General features: G+C 40.6%; 1 protein-coding gene across 1 annotated transcript in view; it reads right to left on the bottom strand.

Moving 5' to 3' along the window:
• ADAMTS12 (ADAM metallopeptidase with thrombospondin type 1 motif 12) overlaps nucleotides 1-21,604 on the bottom strand; it is a gene marked incomplete at both ends in the record, with an annotated part of 180,521 nt that overhangs the window by 109,046 nt on the left and 49,871 nt on the right. The window contains one exon of the mRNA XM_080363013.1: nucleotides 2,385-2,559. Within this exon, the coding sequence (XP_080219139.1) occupies nucleotides 2,385-2,559 (175 nt within the window). The remainder of the gene's footprint in view (nucleotides 1-2,384; nucleotides 2,560-21,604) is intronic.

The following is a 21,604-nucleotide window of genomic DNA, read 5'->3' as shown; positions in this document are numbered from 1 at the left end:
CAAACAGGAGGTGACTCTGACTTCTTTCTTTTTTCTACCCTGGTTGAAGAGCTAGCTAAAACAAAAGCAAGATAATAAAACATAACATACAAATTAAGAGTTAAGGCCTTTACAGAAAATAGTGATTATTCCTGTCACACAAAGGATAAAAATGCAATGAAGGAAATTCTTTATTTTCCCCATGCACTTTTTCACACTGATGAGGTAACTTTCGTGACAGTGAAGGTTTCTCTTTCACCAAAAGCAGACATTGCCTCTACAGGCTTGTTGAGTCCATTAAACATAGAAACATAAATGACAGTATATTACTTCATTAATTCAAACCACATTTCCTTTGTTAGCCTAGACTAACATGAACATATTACCACAAGGAATAGTTCCGTCACATTAAAGTGAATATCTTCAGACAGGCACTTTAAATTCAAAGGCCCACTAGAGCAAACTTAGCTAGTCTAAGTGACGAAATCTCAGAGAAGCTACACTCAATTTTTCCCAGTGTCCAGGTACAGGCAGCCTTCTTCTGTCTCATTCTACAGGACTTTGAAGATATTAATGTCTATAAATATATAAAAGTTGAGTGCCATGAGGATGGAGCCATGCTCTTCTCAGTGGCAAACAATGATAGGACAAGGGGTAATGAGATCAAGCTGGAACACAAGAGGTTCCACTTAAATTTGAGAAGAAACTTCTTCTCAGTGAGGATAACAGACACTGGAACAGGCTGCCCAGGGAGGTTGTGGAGTCTCCTTCCCTGGAGACATTCAAAACCCACCTGGACACGTTCCTGTGTGACCTCACCTAGGTGTTCCTGCTCTGGCAGGGGGATTGGACTAGATGATCTTTTGAGGTGCCTTCCAATCCCAAACATACTGTGATACTGTGATACAAGAGGTAAAAAGTGAGACATAGGAAGAAAATAAGCAAGCTACACAAAGCAGATACACAGCATGACCCCTTGTATCTCCTATTGTCTCTTCTCCATGCTTACAATTATTGCTCTTATTTCATCCATAAAAGAAACCTGGATAACAGTAGGCAAAAATACTTCCTCACTTTTCACAGGCAAATCTAAAATAATTGCTCTCTATCTATGCCAGTAGTCATTGGAGGAAACAGAAATTAGGGAGAAATTTTTGATTTAAGGCAAAATAGACATCAACATTAGAAATTCATGGCTTTCCAGCTTCAGGGTTATTTGTTTAACAAGTGGATATCTTTTTATTTGACGAAAAGTAATAAGGAACAGCATTCATATTAATTCTTATGGCTTCCCCTTATCCTCACCTACCTAGTATCACAGAAGATTGAATAGCTCTCCCCTGACATTAGCTTTCTAGTTTTCCCCAGCTATCATTTCACACTGCTCTTGAACAGCGAGCAAGAAGTGCAAAGCAGGTCTATGACCAGAAACATAGTGAGGCTGAGTTGCTGTCTGCTTCTTTAATTTATCCATTCATATCACACAGCAGTCAAACTTCAGCAGCAGTCACGACTGAGGATTAGAAATTTCTACATTCCTCCTTTTTTTTTTTTTTTTCCACCTCTTGAAAAGAACCAACTGCTCTTTAACCATTAACCCGTGAAAAACAGACAGGAACATACCCCTGAGTATTCTGCATCTCTGTTCATACAAACTTAAGCCTTACATCATTAAGGTTATTATTCATTTTCCCTACTAATACTGCACCTTTTCTAAAGTTTGGTGCAGCCTCAGCTTGAAGGCTTCAAACATCAAAGAACCAATGCAAGATCTGCACATTTTTGGTATGAAGTCCATCAAGTAAGTAATTTTAATGAATAAAGGAACTAATATTGTAATTACAAGATGTTAACTACCCTCTCAATACACTCTTCCTTTTCAGGATAGTGCATTAGCTTGTTTTCCCAAAAGACACAATGCTGAGCATTACTACACCAATATTTAAGATATTTTTACTTCTACCAAAAACACCTTCTTGTTGATGCCCTGCACTCTTTCAGAAACAGATAAAAGTCTTTAAATATTCTGGTAACTAACGCAGAGAATCTAGAAATCCTAAATTTAAACCATAGATTAGAGGGGAGTTATTTCAAGATGAGGATAACATTTGGGGTAGAAAGCTTCAACACTGTGAAAAGTATATCCCAGCTGTCATAACAGGGATTTAAGTTTTCAGAAAGCAACATAGATGGGTGGCTTCTGAGGTATTTTGACTGAGATGCTCTCATTTTGCATAATCTCTTTTTACAGAATTAAAACAAACAAACAAACAAACAAACAAACAAAACCTGCCAGAAGGAAAGTCAGAGACCACTGGAAAATTAAAGCTGCTTAGAAAGATGCACAAAGAAAGCAGGCAGGGCAAGTAGGCAGCAAGTAGGCAGAGATCCAGCAATATTTGTACCATTCAATCCACATGCTTTTTCTTTTTCCATCGGGACTGCTCGTCTTCTCCTTAAAGCATTTTGAAGGATATTCGTCCCATAGATAACATGGGGATGGGGTGTTCCCTCCTTCTGTGGTTGCTTTTTAATGGGCTCAATGAAGTAATCCCCATGGGGCAGATGGAAATATCCAGTCTGAAAATAAGCACAAAAGAGTTAATCTCTACTGTCCAGTACTGGAATTCAAAAATAAAATAGACTCTTTTCATATCATCATCCCTGAGTTTTTCTCATAAGCCAGTCATTACACTGCAGAAATACAAAACCAACAGTTTTTCAGCATTATTTTGCTGCATACATCAAGATTGCTTTGTACCTCACAAAGGCGTAACAGTCCAAAGGGAAACAGAAAAACTATCTTCTTCCTAATAACGTGAAATTCTGTATACTGGGGCAGATGCTCCCATTTTGTACAAAGTCACTGAAAGGTCAAAAGTTAATTTGTCAAACATGATGCACTAGGAGGAGTTGTGTCTTGTTCCTCTGGTGTTTTGCATGCATTCCTCAGAGAACAAGCCCTGAATAGAAGTTGCTTCATAAATGCAAAGCATAATTCTGCTCCTAGCTGCAATTCCACAGTCAAATTACACAACCCATCAGATAGGCTAGACTGCGTGGTCCACACTTGACTCAGACTACAACCCCCCCCTGGCCCCCAGGCTTCCAATAAAAGAAATAAGTAGCTTTTCATGAATTATAGCAAGCTATTGTGATCATACAATAGATCTGCCTAACAAAGGCTGTAACTTTTTTCATGCTATAATCTCTGCATCAACCTCCCAGCTTTGACTGAGCTACAAGGCCTTTGACATCCATGATCCAAGAGACACATGCAATCAGACACGGCTTTGGTCTCTTGTGTCTTGGCATTTTTTCAGGGATTGCTAACATTGCAAACCCATTGTATAGCCCTTCCAATTCAACACATGCAGAGCAGTACTAAATCTAAAGCAAAGAATCTACTGACATCCCAGCCCACATGAATCGATCAATTGAGATATCCCACTCTTAGGGCTTCATTTTCTCCGCACTTTCTTGCTGCAGTCAGTGCAGCCTTCTTAAATTGCTCTAGAGCAGGAAGAAATGCAGCAACACTGTGTTCCTGCAGCTGCTGTATTCAAACCTACAAGGACAGACAAATGTAAAGATTCTTTTGAAACACTCCAAGGTCTTACAGCTTTCCTGGACAGCTGGGAAAGCCACAATGAGGCTAAGGATCAAAGAGGAAATCATACGAATAGAGGAAAAGCACTCTTCAAAAACAAGCAACAATGGGATTTATGTTCTAGGACCCCAAAGGCAGGTCAGTGAGATCTTCACACAATGTGCTTCGAAGTCCCCTCTGCCAGATACCTTCTGCCTCCAATCTCATTGTCACAGACTCAATACATCCCACAGCAAACTTGTACAAATAAGTAACTGTTATTGTTGTTTCATGGAGTTTGCCCAACAGTTCTTAAGAGCAGAAACTCCTTCCAGTTTTTGCAGTGCAATTCAAATTACATCCACAATGTTTCACAGGTTCAGGACTCGAAGTCACATGCTTGCGCATCTGGGATTACAGTTACTGTTTGTACATTTTTTTGTTTAATTTCAAAGAAAAATTAAATCAAGGCCTTTCATTCATAAACTTGAGATCCAAAAATACTCAGGTTTCTTTTTCCATGAAGGCTACTTTTGACATAGGAGCCAAGATGCACTACAAAAGCAATAAATCCTGTGTTCAGATTGGATAAAGATGTCAGGCAAGCATGAATCTACAGGGCACTATGCCTATACAGAGGCTATACCAGCAAATCAGTAGATGTGGCTTTTTTTCCTGCTGCTCAAGGAATCAAAGCATGTCACAAATCTTTGCCCATTCCTTTTCATTCCACAGTATTTGAGCTTCCCTGGGTATTCTGAAAGTCTGGCTTATTTGGCCTTAACTTCCTGTTGTGTTTATTAATCCAGGTAGAACCACGAAGAACCACCTTCACTGCAGACCCTGATTTTATAGAGGAGGCTGACTAACCACTGTGTTATTGTGTCAAAGTTGCATCTCTAAGAAAAAAGGTCAGCAATCATATCAAAAAATGAAGTATATTAGTAGTGACTTTATGTCCCAAGCTGCCCCAGCAATGCTTGCATGTTAAAATTCAGCTCTCCATCCAAGCTCTGTATGGAGCAGAAGAAAAAAAAAATCATATTTCATACTGCACTTGCACACACACAGATGGCAGCAAAGGTTGTTTAATGAGCTAGCAAACAATGGCCACATCAGAACCTGGATTTAGACATTCACATTGATTTTAATTATTGTTTTCTTAAGATTATAATTTTTCAGTATAGAATATCTGTTTTGACAGTCTTACAGCTTTTTGCTATAACAATTCTATTCCAAGCCATCCCTTTTCCAATACAGACACAACACCCCCAACCAGATGGCATTCTGTAGACAGTATCTGTTAAGTTCAGCACCATGACTGCACCATCCCACCCACCTGTAGCAGAAATCCTGACAGTCTACCTCTAGATCTGGGATGAAACTAGGAGCTGTCCCTCCTGTCCCCTGCAATGACTGCTTGTCTGCACTAGTTCATATATACTGTTCTTGTCACTGTCATGGTTGCACTTTCCAGAAGTGTGTGTGGCTATTTGACTCACATCTACTGCATGTGCGTCATTCTTTACATTGACAGATAACTGAATATGCATAGAAACACAACAGCACTGTCCTTCTCTGTATTGTAATTACTACGTTCCTGTTTGTCTCCTCTTTGTTACCTGAGACAACATCCAAGAGAGGTCTCCTGCACTTCATGCAGAAAAAGCGGAAATTTTTTATGTACCTTGGCCTCTGGAAGAGGCCATGTCTGTACGTTAGATCTCCCCTGAAGAAAGCTACTTCAGGCATGTATAACTTCTACATGATAACTTCAACATTTGCTCTTTAAAAGAGGCTGATAACAGTGAGAATTTTCATATTTCTTGGTTACAGATTGCTGAATCTTGGGAAGATAAAGGCTGCTCCCACACCTAACACAGACTAGAGTCACTGTAGAGCATGAAAAAGTTTGAGGGCCTGTTTTACCAAAGAGACATGCTGGACTTTGCAGAGAGTGATAACTCGCAGTTCATCTTGCCACAACAGCTCCTGACACCATGGGACTATCAGAAAATCACTGCTTACTGAAATTCAGCTAAGCCCGTAGGATAGCAAAACCAAGCTGAAGCTAGAACTACCGGTCAGGTTAAAGCTCAAGAAGCACCCCAGGTGTATTTTCAGGCTATGCACAACTCTCCATGGTTGGATTGGCAATACCACTGGGCATACCCACACAGATATTTCAGGCACTAGTGCAATGGTGTGTCCCCACAAACAACTTATAGGACAGCACAGAAGCAGATAAACCAGATTTGTTACCAAATAGAGTGCAACTGTACCCACCAGCCCAATGACCAAATTTCTGAACCACAGACATGACATGTTGAAGTTTCTCTGGTTTATGCTCTGATTTCATGATGACCACTGAAAAACTATTAATGTCAGCCAAAAATTGGTTCTTCGGACAGGAGGATGCTTCCTTCACATCTGTTGCTTTCTGCAGGGTTGAAAAGTATCAATATCATGAATTCAAGACTACTAGTCAGTAGGCCAGTGTTCCACATCAAGCTCTTGGTTTAAGCCAACAAAGAGTTTCGGAACAAGGTACCCTTGCCTCTTTCTCATCCCCAACTACTTGTTCCTGTCATCAAATTATGGCCACAAGTCACTTTAGAGTGCAGTCCAATGAGGGAGGAAGGAGGAGCAGGGATACATTGAACCTGCATTGCTTCTAAATTCATTGTAGTGTGAACCCTCCATCTTGATTGATTTATGGAACAGACCTGACATTCACCATAAGACTGAACATATATCCAGCATTTAGGAATCCTCATTGAAAAACTAAGCTATAGGTCATCACTGTTGTGTGAAAGTTTCTCCTGTTTTATGTCAGTCTACTGACTAAAGCTCAGCTCTACTTGCAGTATCTAAAACATCTGCAATGAAAGGGCTGAGGTAACAACGTGATACTATTCTTACACAAAAGATTCAGCAGAATACACAGTTTTCCAGGTATTACACCTCTAGATAAAGTGACAGATAACAAACTGTAACAAAAATATAATTTCCTTCAATGTTCCTAGATTCTGAATTCTAGTAGTGGTAGAATTTATTAAAACAAACAAACAAACAAAACCACCTGCCTGCTCTGTTTGTAACAAATTCCCCAATAAAGTAAGATCTTCATAAGCAATCTTTCCTTTCACTTGAACTTTGTGCTCTAGCAGTTTCTGAAGGAATTTGAAATTTGGATGAAACCCTCATCTCTACAATACAAAATTAGAGAAATACCATTACATCCTACATAGCATTTTATTGCTATCTGCACTCTGCCCCGTAAAGGGAGCTGCCTCGATGTGCTCCCTGATACAGGACAGAAATGGGATATTGTAACCAGGAGAGATCACCTCTCTCCGAACCCATCAGTCGGCACATTACCAAACATCCCTGAGTGCTCCCTCTTCCCTAACAGTTTCAACGTATGAGTAGTCTCTAGCCATGTTGCTAGTCTGAAATCAGTGCGTGCCTTGCCCTAATTTATCGTGCACCTGCAGTTCTCATGGTGCTACAGCATGTGGAGAAAGTAAGCTGGAAGAGAAGATTAAAACAGAAAAAGTAAAATTATCTGAATAGATTCCGTGGTCTCTATTACTACTCCCAGCCACCAGTCCAAGAGGAAATAAGGGTTCTTCAGACCAGTGTCTTCAGCAGACCTCTGTAAATGTGGTACAGAAATGGTCTATGTCCTGGGTTACCTGAAGTACCATAAGCCAAAGCAAATTTAGGAAGGCCTAGGAACTGCAGACCCTTCTGCACAGACGTGTTACACTCATGACTGCAAAAGTAACTGAAGAGTGATACCAAAAACATTCACTACTCCATATCCTCTAAACATCTGTAAAAGATTATAGAACCATTGAATATCTGGTTGGAAGGGACCTCAAAGATCACCTGGTCCAACCTTTCTCAGCAAAAGCATGGTCTGGAGAAGATGGCCCAGCACTCTGTCCAGATGAATCTTAAAAGTGTCCAGTGTTGGGGAATCTATCACTTCCCTGGGGAGATTCTTCCAATGGCTGATTCTTCTCACTGAGAAAAATCTTCCTTATATCAAATTGGAGCCTCCCCAGGAACAACATGTACCTATTACCCGTCTTCTTTGTGATGTGACTCCTTGTAAAAAGGGAGTATCCATCTTCACTGCATCCACTCCTTAATTACTGGAACATGGCGAGGAGGTCTTCCCTAAGCCTTATTTTCTCAAGGCTGAACAAGCCCCGTTCTCTCAGCCTTTCCTCACATGGCAACTTCCCAGCCCTTTGATCATCCCTGTGGCCCTTTTCTGGACCCTCTACAGCCTGTCCACGTATTTTTGTATAGCGAGGACCAAAACTGAACACAGTATTCCAGGTGTGACCTGACAACCACTGAGTAGAGCGGAACAATTACTTCCTTGCCTCTGCTGGTGACACCCTTGGTTATACAGACCAGCATCTTGTTGGCTTTCTGTGCCACAGCAGCCCATTGTTCACTCATATTGATCTTGCTGTCCACCAGGACACTCAGGCTCCTTTCCATAGAGCTGCTTCACAACGGGGTACATCCCAGCCTCTGCTGCACCCCTGGATTATGTTTGCCCAGGTGCAAGACCTTACACTTGCCCTTGTTGAACTTCTAAAGGTTCTTGTTAGCCCACTCATCCAGCCTTTCCAGGTCTTCCTGTAGGGTGTGTCTCCCTTCAGAAGTGTCTGCTTCCCCACTCAGTTTGGTGCCGTCAGCAAACTTCAGCAGGGTACACTTGACATGCTCCACTTCTATCATCTGAAAATGGTTGCACTGTGTGCCTAAACTTACCAGCTATAAGAAGACAACACAATGTTTAGCTCATATAAAAGATCAGTTCTGGATTGTGCCTCAAAACTTCCCCCTAATTCTAGTAACATGAGTTTTTTAAAGTCTAAAAACTTCTGACAGTTCTACTTTTACACTACAAGAAGAAGAAGAGCTGATACCCTTCAGAAGAAAAGTTCTTCTCATGGCTATTCCCAGAAGTAACTGGGAGATCAGTTAGACATTTCTGTATCTTCTAAATCAAAATCCTTTATCCTTACTTTGTTTATCCTGAATCTATTTTATTTTTGACTGATTGACTGTCAAGTAGGAACTACGATTTTCATTCACAGAATCACAGACTGGTTGAGGTTGGAAGGGACCTCTGGAGATCATCTCATCCAACCCACCTGCTAAAGCAGGTTCACCAGAGCAGATCGCACAGGAACGTGTCCAAGCAGGTTTTGAATGTCTCCAGAGAAGGAGACTCCAGAACCTCTCTGCAGCCTGTTCCAGGGCTCTGTCACCCTCAAAATAAAGAAGTTCCTCCTCACATTCAGAGGGAACCTCCTGTGCTTCTGCTGCTCCTCATCCTGTCATTGGGCACCAGTGAAAAGAATCTGGTCCCATCTTCTTGACACCCACCCTTGAGATATTTATAAACATTGATGAGATCCTCTCTCAGCCTTCTCCAGGTGAACAGACCCAGCTCTCTCAGTCTCTCCTCATAAGAAAGATGATCCAGACACCTCATCATCTTTGTAGCTCTCTGCTACCATCTGTGCCATCCAGTAATTCCTTGTCCTTCTTAAACCGGGAAGCCCAGATCTAGACACATTCCTGTCCAGAATCATAAAGAAGAGCAGATAGAAGTTATATCTTAAGCTACAAATTTAAAAAAAAAAAAATCCATCCATTACATAATCTAACAGTTGGAAGTATAAAGATCCTATACATTAGCACTAATTAATAAAATTATCATGGTTTAAACTCTGAGAAATGTGGTTCTCAGAACTAGTCCATTACTGTTAAAAAAAAATATATATATATATATTTGAAATGCTAATCTACTGGGGGAAACAATATTTTTTATTAATTCAATTTCCTGCTCTGGATTATAGAGAAATGTGCTACAGAGATACCTGTGTGAGTGTATGGGGTAAAGCCAGTTAAGGAAATCAGAATGGGAAACGTGCCATACTCACTAGCACTGCCTGCAATGAAGTGACTGTAAGAGTTTGCTTCCAGCACACAAATGTGCTCTCCAACAGCTTCCAGAGACTTCCAGCACTTACTGAACTTGTGCTTTGCACTTGCACTTCCATCCTGCACAGGCTGTCCAACAAGAACTGGAATGCTGAGACCAACTGGCAGAAAACACCAGCAATCTTCACATTAAAGTTACTTCAAAGCACTCAGACACAGCAAAATTCCTTTTGCCACTTCAGTACTTCTTTAGTTTTGCTCTCTGTATCTGTTCTCTTCTGATGCACAAATATAATAGGAAGCATTTTTCATTCAAAGTCGATCAGATTTCAAGCTATATATACATACAATATATGATTTTTTAATCAGTTTGTAGTATCATCCACTTTTGAATGCATTCATATGGCCCCAGAATACACAAAGGAGCACTATTATGAGGGCCTCATCGGAAATAAGCCAGCCTTATTTATACTCATTACAGAGTTTAGTTTTCACCACATAAAAAAAGACCACAACCAAGTTTCCCTCACTTAAGCTTCTTTATTAAAAGCTACCATGTAAAATACTAATAGAATGGTCAGAAAATAGGAGGTGCAGGGTAGGCGGGGGGGGGGGGGGGGGGGGGGTGGTATGGGGTGGGGTTTGCCTTTGTGTTTATTTCCCTCTATGCCCACAGGGAAAAATCTAAAGATCTACCACTTAATTTTTTTCTAAACTGTTGTTCTTTCTTCCTTTAAATCTCTCCCTTTACCCCAAAATTCTAACATACGGCCAAAAATGTTTCCCAGACTGTATATGTAAGAGCTGCTACATTACTCAATGAGGTTTTTAGTCCAAGTGTCTCGTATTTTGACATGAACAGCTCCCTGGACATGTCATATCTCCCACGCTGCATGTCCCTTGCCAGGAGGACATGGTGATCCTGGGACACTTCTGACTCAAATTTTTCGACCAACTTCTTTGATTTCCAGCAGAAATTTGTGGTTTCCATTGGAAAGCAGGTATTTTTCACATATTTATTTTAGTCAAAAGTTTGGGGGTTTTGTCAAAATATATTTTCTGGCAGAATTTTTTCAATCAATTCCACGTGAGAAGCTGAAGCCAAGTCCTGTGGGAAGGGAAAAGAGCAGCTTTAGCCTTGGCTAAGATTTTGCAATTGCAATGTTATCCCAGACAGGAGTGGCTGGAATTAGTGGGTGTATGTCAGGAAAAAAAAGGGAGGGGGAAAAAAACAACAATTTGCAGTCTGAAGCTATATAACCAAGTATGTTAACAATAATGCCAAAAAATAACATCTGTAGTGAGAACAATATGTAACTCACTGAAAACAGGAAGCAGTATTTCTGACAATACAGCAACAATGGAGTCTGAAAACATGTTGAGTTTTTAGAAGCAATATGAAACAAAAATAAAACAAGATGCTGGTTTTATCTTTTAAGTACTTTGCTCCAGCTGCTTATTACAACTGTAAAGCATAGTAAGAGAAATTCAGTTTGAATAAAATAATTTTCTAATTTAAGAAAAAATTGTGCCACGGCAAACACGCATGATCTGAGAGCTTTAGCTGCGAATAATCAAAACGAAACTGGTGAATTAATTTACCTGCAAACATTACACATGCTAAGTTTATTTTCTTTTTTCAGCTTATGACTTATTTGCTTTCTATAGGCCATTTTTTCTTCCCAATAATCTTTCTCTGAATCATCATCTGTTCTTATCTCAGCCAGAACTCAAATCCAGTGACATGAGGGTCCACATGAGATTTTCACCTACATCCTCAGCTGGGAGGAAGAAATGTGTGATATCCCCCAGTTCCCAGGCGCTTAATGGCCAGACATGAGTCCTGGATACTTCAGAGATAAGGGTCTTTCTGGCTGGGGACATACCCTCAGCAAAGGAAAAAAGTCAAGTTTCTATGGCCACGTCGATCAGGTATCATGCAGCTACCTACAATACACAATCACTCAGCTGAGACACTTGGCAGAGAATCCTTACTCTAGATTATGGCATCAACTTGCTGGTGACCACACTCAACTTCAGTTCTTCTTGTTACTGCACTTGAGCAGCACAGATTAATTCCTCTTCCCACACTTTAGTGCAGATGGGGACTTGGATGAAGGTTATCTACAATCTGTTTCAAGAAGCTATGGCATTATAACTCCGTCTTTTATAAAAATGTGTACAAGCAGCAAACAGTCCAAGTAAGTCCTGTGTTCAGTTGCTACTTTGCTGTGCCCCAGAAACAGTTCATTAAGTAATACTGATAATCAGGAGTAATTTCTATGCACATGCAGCTCACTGCAAGCTTTGCATCTCTTACAGAATCTGAAGTACCCTGGCTATGTTCATCTATACTTTAGGAAATTCTCTGTGAAATTAATCTGTGGGGATTTGAGCATGCTCACATGAAAAAAAAAATACAACCTGGAACATACAAGTTTAAAAGACATCTTTGTTCGTAACTAAGGTCATGGCGTCCTTCACTATCAATCTTTATTGTCCATCCTAAAAAACATTTATTACTTCTTCCAACTATTTTCTGATTATCCTTAGAAGAAACAGCCCAGGTATCTTATCCACACATTCACGTGTAGGTGCCCTGTTAGCTGCAGCTACATTTCCATTGTACAAATACTCCATCTTACTTCTTTTCTTATGATATAAGATTCACAAATGAAGGATGATAACTATGTGGCCGTGAGGCTGCTTAGAGCCTCGTTAATCTCTGTGCAGGCTTCTGTTTTGAAATCTCCAGCAGTTCACGAGGAACATGAAGCTGTGCTCCTATAGCTTCTGCACCTCTGTGTCACAGTGCCCAGCAGCAGTCACTTCATGTCATTCAATTCCCCAACAGTCTTTCAGCTTCCTTTTACACTCTCATTTTCTACTTTTTGAAATATGTCCCATTTGATCTGCTTAAGCCAGAACTGTCCTCCTTTGCTGCATCTAAAGCTCAGACACACCATTAAATTCCAACAGGGTGAAAATTCATTGTCCATTAGAGCAGATTTAGTAACTATACATTTTTATGGTCTTAAAATACAGCAAAGATGGCATTTAATAAATCTTACACAGCTTCCAGTGCTGGTGATATTAAATTGAAACAAGCCCGCGTTTGCCACAGGCTGAGCATCCAGCAGGGAGACTGCATGGCACAGCTGATCCTTAATCCATTAGCTCCAACACAGTTTGAGCCCTTATTCTATTTACCAGTATGACTTCCACATTGCAGATGAGTGACAGACCAACATGGGCACTCTGAAGCCCAGAGCACTCCTGAGATCTGGGACTCCTCCTGTCAACATTTCCTTGTCACTCTACTGCTGGCAAGTCCATTGTGTCTTTGGAAAAGTCAATGCTGCGGTCCTTCAGGCTGCCCAGCCTGCCCAAAGCCAGTGAGGTGACACCCCACTGGGACCGGCTGAGCGGATGGTGCTGAGTCTGCACTCTAAGCCCATCCACACAGCAAGGTACACCACTCCTTAGGATAAAGCATACCCAGATTGTTTTCCTCCTGCAAAAATCAGCGAGGTCACACGGGGCACTCCATCAAGCAAGGAGTACAAAAAAGCAGACAATATAGCCTCAAGCTCTACCTCAGGGTGAATCTAATACCAAGTTAAATCTAAATTAAAAATCAATAAACTTTGCTATCCAGCCTGAAAGACACACTTTGGTGAAGAATAACACAATACCTTTCTGAGTCTTTGACTCTTCCCCTTATTCATACTTTATTCCTCCCTCCCTCTCCTCCCTTGTTTTTGTATTGGTAGTTTTAATGGCAACTAGTGCTGCAAAAAAAGTGAGCTGTTTCTCCAGGTGCAAGAGGCTTCCTTCGACTCTAGTCAGGGAAGGGTCAGACTCCAGCAAGTTTTTACTTCATTTGGGATCCAAAAACAATTTGGCAACTGCCAGTGTTCTGAGACAAAACAAAAAGTTTGCCCAGTTCCTCCAAAAATGACCTTTAGTTTGTAAGAGCAGGAAAGAGCAACAGCTGTTTTATTCCTGGAAAATACTCTTGGAACATCTAATTAATATCTTTCTGATGAAACTTGTTCAGAAGCACTATATATATCCAGGGTACTTACATTGTACAAATAGGGTTTTTTTAATCTCATTAATATCAGAACAGCCTCTCATGATACGAAAATAAACACTATAAAAATGGTTTGTACTACCCAGCACTTGAAATCCCCTCTGAGACTTTTGATAGTAGAATAAGCTCTACAGCTTGGATTTGGAAACCAGTAAACTTCTACAACTTGCAAATCAGATCAAGTGTGATGATTTAAAGCTGATGTAACACTGAAGAGCGGAGATTTAAACACTGCATTGTCAAGAGGTTCCTTGCCTAAACTGTGCTTTCTGTTAACAATAAAAACTCAACAAGAATATCCACAGAGTGGACATAATGTCTAATCCTAGAGACAGAAAGCACCATGGCTGCTTTGGCTTCCTGCTCACTTATATACGAAAACTAATGTCAAGCTAGTGAGCATGACAACATTAGTACTGCTGAGCTCAAACTTTATTAGAGAATAAGTGAATGCAATATTTGATCAAATGACAAGTCACATTGTTTCTATTGACAAGTATTGTTTGTATTACTGTGACCCACATGAACCCTAGTCAACAGCCAGAAAAGCAGAGATACAAATGATGACAGCTGCCACAACGTGTGCAGATAGATGGAAGAAAGCCCAATTATCCCATTTTCCAGTGGATGAAAGCCTGGCACGAGCTTTACTCTCCTCAAGAGTAGAGCAAGGGAAGGTCACACCCCAACTTCTTCTGCTCCACAGAAATTATTTTGCTTGAAGAAACAGAAATCTGTTAGGAAAAGCAACATCAGACTGGACTACACTGACCTACCTGCTGATGCTTTTCTAGCTTTATTCTGTCCAGTCCAAAAGCAAGCAGAGATATCAAGAGCAGACGGCGTATTTTAGGTCTGTAGTTGTGACTATAGGTGTGACGGGAGAGAAGGCTTCTGTTTCTTTTCTCCAAACCCATGAAGCCTTTGTCTGTGCACCATAGATAGGACTTACGAATGAATTTCAGCAGGCCTAAGAAGGGTCGTATCACCACTTATCATGAAAGTGCCACATCAAGTTGACCTAAAAGGCAGCCCATACTGATGCACTCAGTCTCTTTGTCACTTACCTTTATGCTTTCAGTGCCTTTCTAAAAGATGACTTCCCCACACCAAAGAACAAGCTTGGAGCAGCACTGTGACATGGAGTTTCAGTTCCAGTGCCTACAGAAGGCATCACGGCTCCTGCTCAACAACTGGAGCTTGACAAGACACTGCCCTTGTTTCCATGGGTGATGTGAAATAGCAGCTGCTCCATTTGCTCTGCACAGCCTCCCAGCAGGCTGAGAGCCCCGCTCTGCCTGCAGCTTCCTGCAAGGTCACTGGGGAGGAATGAAGGGGGCAGGAGCTTATCAAAACCAAATACCTTATGAAACAGGAAAATTCAGTCCCCAGTTGAGGGCATCTGTGGCACATTGAGATATCAGTGTCAAGAGAGTGACACACTACACAGAAAAGGTTATTTTGCATCACAATCAGTGGCTATCCTGAGAAAGAGGATGAAATGGGATGTGGAAGGAGTTGGGAGAAGAAATGAAATTAAACCCTCAGAAGAAGGTTCAAACTGAGTTCCAGAACTTGGAAAACAATTGCAGTCTCCAGCACACTGCTGATATTTAGCACTTGGTAGTCTGGGATCCAGCACAATGATAAGTGGCAGTCACAACCAAAGTGCTAACTTCTGCTGGCCTGAGGCAAATCACATGCCACTCATTTGACTTTCCCCGTTCTTTCTGTCTGCCGGAGAAAGGAGAATAAAGTGACTTTGTGACCACATCTGGCACAGCACCATAAGTGTTTTTACAAATCTAGTACCAGTCCCAGCTCTCATGCATACCAAAGCTGAAGGCTGATCGGACTCAGCGTTGTGTTCAGGTCAGTTTAAAAGCATAAAGCACCTAAGCTAGCTCTGAAATTGACTTAAATCCCCCATTGAAGCTTGAATTTTGATTGAAATCCATTTCTGTTGATATGAGAGGTACTGCGCACACACTGATGTATCGTCAAAACTACTTGCACGCATGAGATGCAACAGCTTGCAGGCAGAACATTAACAATCCTTTCAGAGATGCAGTTTTTGTGAAATTTCACTTATGCAAAAAAACCACACCCCAATAAGAACAAAAGCCTGCAAGATGAAGAAATACTCCTCAATCTACTCACAGCCATGTTTCAGCTCAAAACATAGCAGGATATATACATAATAAGAAACAAATTAAATTTGGTACAAAACCAGTAACTGAGCAAATTACTTATGCTACAACTAGTGTAAAATCTCTACTAATTCCAAGGCCCTCAGGCTAGGAGCTTGATCTGATGAAATGCCAACTATAAATACCTCCTCTAAAGTGCTGAATACTTTAAGGTCTTCCTGAAGGTGATGTGAAATCAGCAAGCTCAATGCTCTCCAGAGCAAGGCCCTATAAAGTGAACACATGAAAGGGCTGGAAAAGAGACAATACCAGGAGCAAGTGCCACAGAGAAAACTGAGAGTTTCTGGCAATTTGCTGCTTGCTTTAAGACTAGAAATATGAAGCTTCAAAAGAAGCTGGCAGGCAAAAGGAGTTTTTTTTCACCCAAGACATGCTTAAGCTGAAGGAGCATTTGCCATAGAAAATTGCAAATCAGAAATGTTTCAGAGAGGTACCAGAAGTGGCTGGATAAACACTTTTGGGAATAGTAGGCCTGCATTTTTAAACAGAAAAATACTACTTACAGCTCAGAAACAGACTGCATGTCTAGGAGATGTCCTTGTTTTCCAGCCCTGTTCTTAAAAGCCTCCCCAGGAATCTGCTGTTGACCACTACTTCCTTCTGAAAGTCAGTGGCATGCTCAACAAAGCCAAAGTTCTGGCAAATTAACATCCTCCATCAACATGTAAACCACAATCTGCTGCTTGGGTGCTGCCTTTGTAGAAGATTTTCCAGCAGAAAAAGAGGCTTTCTCACTTGGGTGCTTAGCCTTCTTGGTTGCTTTTGGAGCCTTTAGGCCTTGTTACTATTGTGCCTTTCACACTTCAGGTTTCTGTTTGCTTTTAGTCGTAACATCAGCCCAAGATGCCCTTCTGGGACTCCATGGCAGGACATGTGCAGTCCTTTCCATCTCTTTAGACTAGACCTTCTTGCCCCAGGCTGACTATAGGGCAGGCTGGACTTCTGGGCTGACCTGGTACTGCCAGAGGTCTTAACTTCCTTTAAAAAGTGCCCCTTTTCCCAAATCATTCTTGGGGATACACTTTCGTCTGCTTTCAAAATGAAAATGTCTCCATTCTGCAGCTAACCCACAGAGATCAAAGGGATAGATTTCAATCTAAAACTGATGAGTTTAGGGTTTTTATTTTTAAGTGCTTTGATAGACATGTGTTTGTTTCTTTTGCAGAATATTTCTGTAAAAAATAAGTTTTGCCTGCTGAAAAAGCTTTTTTTTTTATTTGGAACTGACTCAAGAATTAGACTTTCCATCAAAATAATTTTTTGCCCGCAAAGAGATTGCTTTTGTTATTTTGGAATTACAACACTGTTTGGCACAAAAGCGTTTCACTTTGTCTTGCTTAAAAGCAGCAGTCAGTCTTGTAGGTTTGAATGGGGTATCCTGTAGCAACAAAAACAAACAAACAAACAAACAAACAAAAGACAATATGGAGAAGAACTGGGCTATTTATCTGAAAAAAAAAATGCAGAAAAACATTCTTTGAACGAGGCAGGTGCTATAGTAAAAGAACCCATTTTCTTTCTGTTAAAGCTCTGCTATCACTTCTTCTTTTTCTCAATGGATGTTAAAATTTTGTCTTTAAAACTGGCATGTACCTTTCAGGAATTCAGAAGTTATGAAAATCCCTTTTAACTTGTAAAAATAAAAAGGCACAGATGTTCAGCATTACTAAGAATCCAGCAGCTTGTTTCTTTAGGATGTATCGTACTTTTTATGTGAAACTAATACAGTGATATGTAGGAAGATATACAAAAAAACCAAGAAAATACTTCTTGTACAGATCAGGCAGATGTTTGCAGATGAAACATCTTCCCAAAGGCATGGTCATAGTTCTGTAGAATAAAATGTTTCACGGAAAAAGTGAAAGTTTACTCAACTCTAAAAGATAATAGTTATCTTCAGCTCTCATTCAGCATGATTCTTCCTAGTCTGAGAATGCTCAAAATTCAAAAACTTGATAACAATGGAAAGAAATAGAAGATAACAGGTATTAGATGACATACAGTCCTGACAGAACTCAAATGCACTTAGAAGTTCTTTAAACGATAGGTATATTTGGCTCATAAAAATCTCATTAGCCTTTGTGGGGCCAGATGACTGTTTGGAAAAAATTTTAGAACGGAATTCAGGATAGAATGACTGATAATGCAACCCTAACAAAGGTGCACTCACAAAAAATGGTATGTACAATAAGCAATTCATTCTGCTCTCACTATTAGCCAGAATTGCACAGCTCAACACCAGAATTTTACCACAGAAATGCTTACAAATGAGAGATGAGATTGTTGCTTTTTAAGAGAGACATTTTTAAAAGTAGAATTTTTTTACAGCATGATGCCATATCATGACAGAGGCACTGAAGCATCAGTAATGAAAATACCGTCACTGAAAAACAAGGGGTTTGCAGTAGCCAAGCAAAAACTCTTTTCTTTCCTCCTCAAAACAATTCAGGCAAGATTTCCTCAAGTTGATGTGTTGCTGTGTCAGTGCTATGTCTTTCTTCCCTCCAACAATGAAAAACAGAAAACTCACACTGAACTAAACACATGCCTTGCTCAACCTCCTTGATTTATTGGCAGAAGGAATGAATCCAACAGCCTATATCACAACAAACTATGTGAAGATTCCAAAGGCAATTAATAATTCCCCCTAGGCTCAGATGCAAAACACATGCTTTGTCTCCATCCTTTCTTTTGCCACTTTACAATATGCTTGACCTTGCTCTATGCTCAGTACTCAACACACCTAAAGATCCACAACAAGTGTTTTGTAAAAGATGACTTTCAAGGCAGGTTCTGGCAGAATTGACCTGGAAAAACAGAGGTGGTTTAGTGGAACTGGCTGTTAAAAGTCACTTTTCAGTAGGCTTCTTTCCCCAGCACTGCTGGCTGTTTTCCCAGAGCTACAACACCTGCTCCTAGCCCAGGATGCAGGTTCTTCCACAGGCTGGCTCATCCCCACAATTTTCTTCAAAACATCAGGATTTACACGTGCCTTGTTACAGCTTCAACAGGTCTGCCCAATGCTGCTGAGATGGTAACAGCTGCCCTTCCCCTGTGACTGCCCACCCAGCGTCCAGCTAATCTCCTCCTCAGGCTCTAGACTTCCCTGTGAACTTACTGCCAAAACTGTCCAAAACTCTGCGATCAGTTTCCCTACATAATCTGATCTGATTAATTTGGCACAGCCTTTGATTACCTTTCAATGAGAAGCATTTCAGAATATTTAAAGATAAGAGCTCTGTTTTTCTCTTCATTTGACTTAGTTTTCAGTCTTTTCCAAAGTCTTTTTCCCCATAGTTCAAGTCTCAGCTCCAGGGAAGCTGCTGGGATTTTCTTGTCTGCTGTCCTTAAATAATAATTCTGCTAATTCAAAAAGACTGTAACACAGCTGCAGAAATGAAAGATTAGCTCTATCTCCAGTGTTTGAAATCATGTCCAGCTCTCAGCCACAGCAGTGTAAAGTACAGAAAGCACATAAAGGAAGGACAAGCGTAGGATGCAGTTATACACACACACACACAGAGCAAAATAAAGCACACATGGAACATGAGAATTACAACAAGGACCTCAGTTGGATCCCTGCAATTATAAATAAGAAGGTTCAAGCAACTGCGTGCTACAGCTAGACTAGAACTGAGAACTCTTAGCACAGGAATTTTTAATTAAGCCTCAACTTGCAACAAACCAGCAGACCTTTGTCTCGTTCTATTGGCAATGCATAAACAAATAAAAGTCAGTTTAACTAAATTTGCAGTCCTCCAGATGCAATAGTTGTTAAAAATATTTAAGTTAGTGTTTTTCAAAGTGTAGATAAATAATTTTCATCTACAGTCATAAATCCTTTAGAAATAACATACTTGAGCTTGCTGCAAATATGCGTGTCTGTATATGAGAAAGAGAGAGAGAGACAGAAGTTCAGAGCATATGAGCCTATTTTATTGATCATCTGCCACGGATCCCTCATACATAAAGGGTCCACAAGGATTTTTTGTACAATACGGCGTAAGCCATAGCTGAATTATCTGTAAGACTAACAGCCAAGAAATGGCAGATTCTGGCCTGCTGACACTAATACTCAGTGGCAAATGCTGTCCCACTGGTGAAACACACCATCTGCACATTTTGGGACCATTTGCAGAATTGCTGGGATCTGCCAGTTAGGTTTCAGAACTAAAAGGCATAAAAATACCTCAGAATCAAAAAGAAAACTACATTCAAAGGTAGAACACCAAAATCTATGTCAAATGTACCATTTCCAAACTGCACTCATCCTGCTGCTTTTTGTTCTAAAGTCGGCCTTACAGCAATGAATAAAGTTTTGGTGATGTTTATACAGAACTTAAAACAATGCCTGTGACTCAGACAACCAGTCCTAGAGCCATGTGAGCTATTACTCTTGATAATAATAACAATAAAAATGAGTAATACCCAACAGAAATAAAATTTGTTTTACTGCTTGGGCTCCCTTTAGAGATATGGCTTGAAAAAACATCTGACAAGCAATACCATGTACACCCACTTGCCACAATGGAGCACGTATGTGTCCTTACAGACCTCCCTCTGAGTTTCAGCAACACGAAACATCCATGTTACAGCGAAAGCTCCAAAGACCTCATGAGTCCTGCATTATCTCTTTAGGTACCCAGCAAACCCTCTGAGTGGTGGCCAAGATCACTACTTATCACAAAAACCTGCTTTCTGTAAACCTCTATGACTAGCCACCAATTAAGTGACTATTTTAATGCCTGACAGACTCCAGAATCTCCTAAACATACACTAAATACAGAGGAAACAGGAGCATACTAGAAAGCCAATCTGTTACCGAGACAATTGTCTGAAGTTTGTCTGCGTACCAAATTATTTACATTTGTATACAGGCCACTTCTGATCATCCAAGCATAGCAATGCATTAGTCTCCTTTTAAACTGTAACAAGTTCTGTGGTGATCTTTTTCATTTATGTGGTTTTACTTTGCAACATTTACTACTTTTCAAACAAGGTGTTTCAATATTTCCATAAAAGCTTCATAATCCCTATGCTGCAAATTAAATATAATCTTTTCCTGGGTAATTAAAATCAGGCATCTCCTTGGTATTAAAAGTAGTTGCCAAGCCACTCTCGATGAGATTTGGAAACTTGTGGCAGTCAGGTGAAGTCCCCAGAGACTTGAAAAAGGGAAAAATTGCACCCATTTTAAAAAGGGTGGAAAGGAGAACCCTGGGAACTATAATACAAGCTCGTCAGCCTCACCTCTGTGCTTGGGAAGATCATGGATCAGATCCTCCTAGAAGCTATGCTAAGACACATGGAGAACAGGGAGGTAATTCAGGACAGCCAGCACGGCTTCATCAAGGGCAAGTCCTGCCTGACCAACCAAGCAGCCCTCTGTGATGGAGTGACTACATCAGTGGACAAAGGAAGGGCTACAGATGTCATATTCTTTACAATAACAGTGGTGACACACTGGCAGAGGTTGCCCAGAAAGGTGGCAGATGCCCTGTCTCTGAAAGCATTCAAGGCCAGGCTGGATGGTGCTCTGAGCAACCTGATATAGTTGAAGATGTTCCTGTTCATTGCAGGGGGGTTGGACTAGATGACCTTTGAAGGTCCTTTCCAAACCAAACTATTCCATGATTCTAAGTTCATCTGGATCAATTTCTGTCAGGTCTTTATCCAAATTCAGACCTGTCCACTTTGACCACAGCAGGCTTCTGCAAACATCTGGAATCTGGTAAACACATTCGTTTAGTA

This window comes from Nesoenas mayeri (genome assembly GCF_963082525.1).
Source record: "Nesoenas mayeri genome assembly, chromosome: Z".
NCBI classification, from domain to species: domain Eukaryota; kingdom Metazoa; phylum Chordata; class Aves; order Columbiformes; family Columbidae; genus Nesoenas; species Nesoenas mayeri.
The sequence above is the reverse complement of the archived record's forward strand: the minus strand, read 5'-3'. Positions and strand labels throughout refer to the sequence as shown.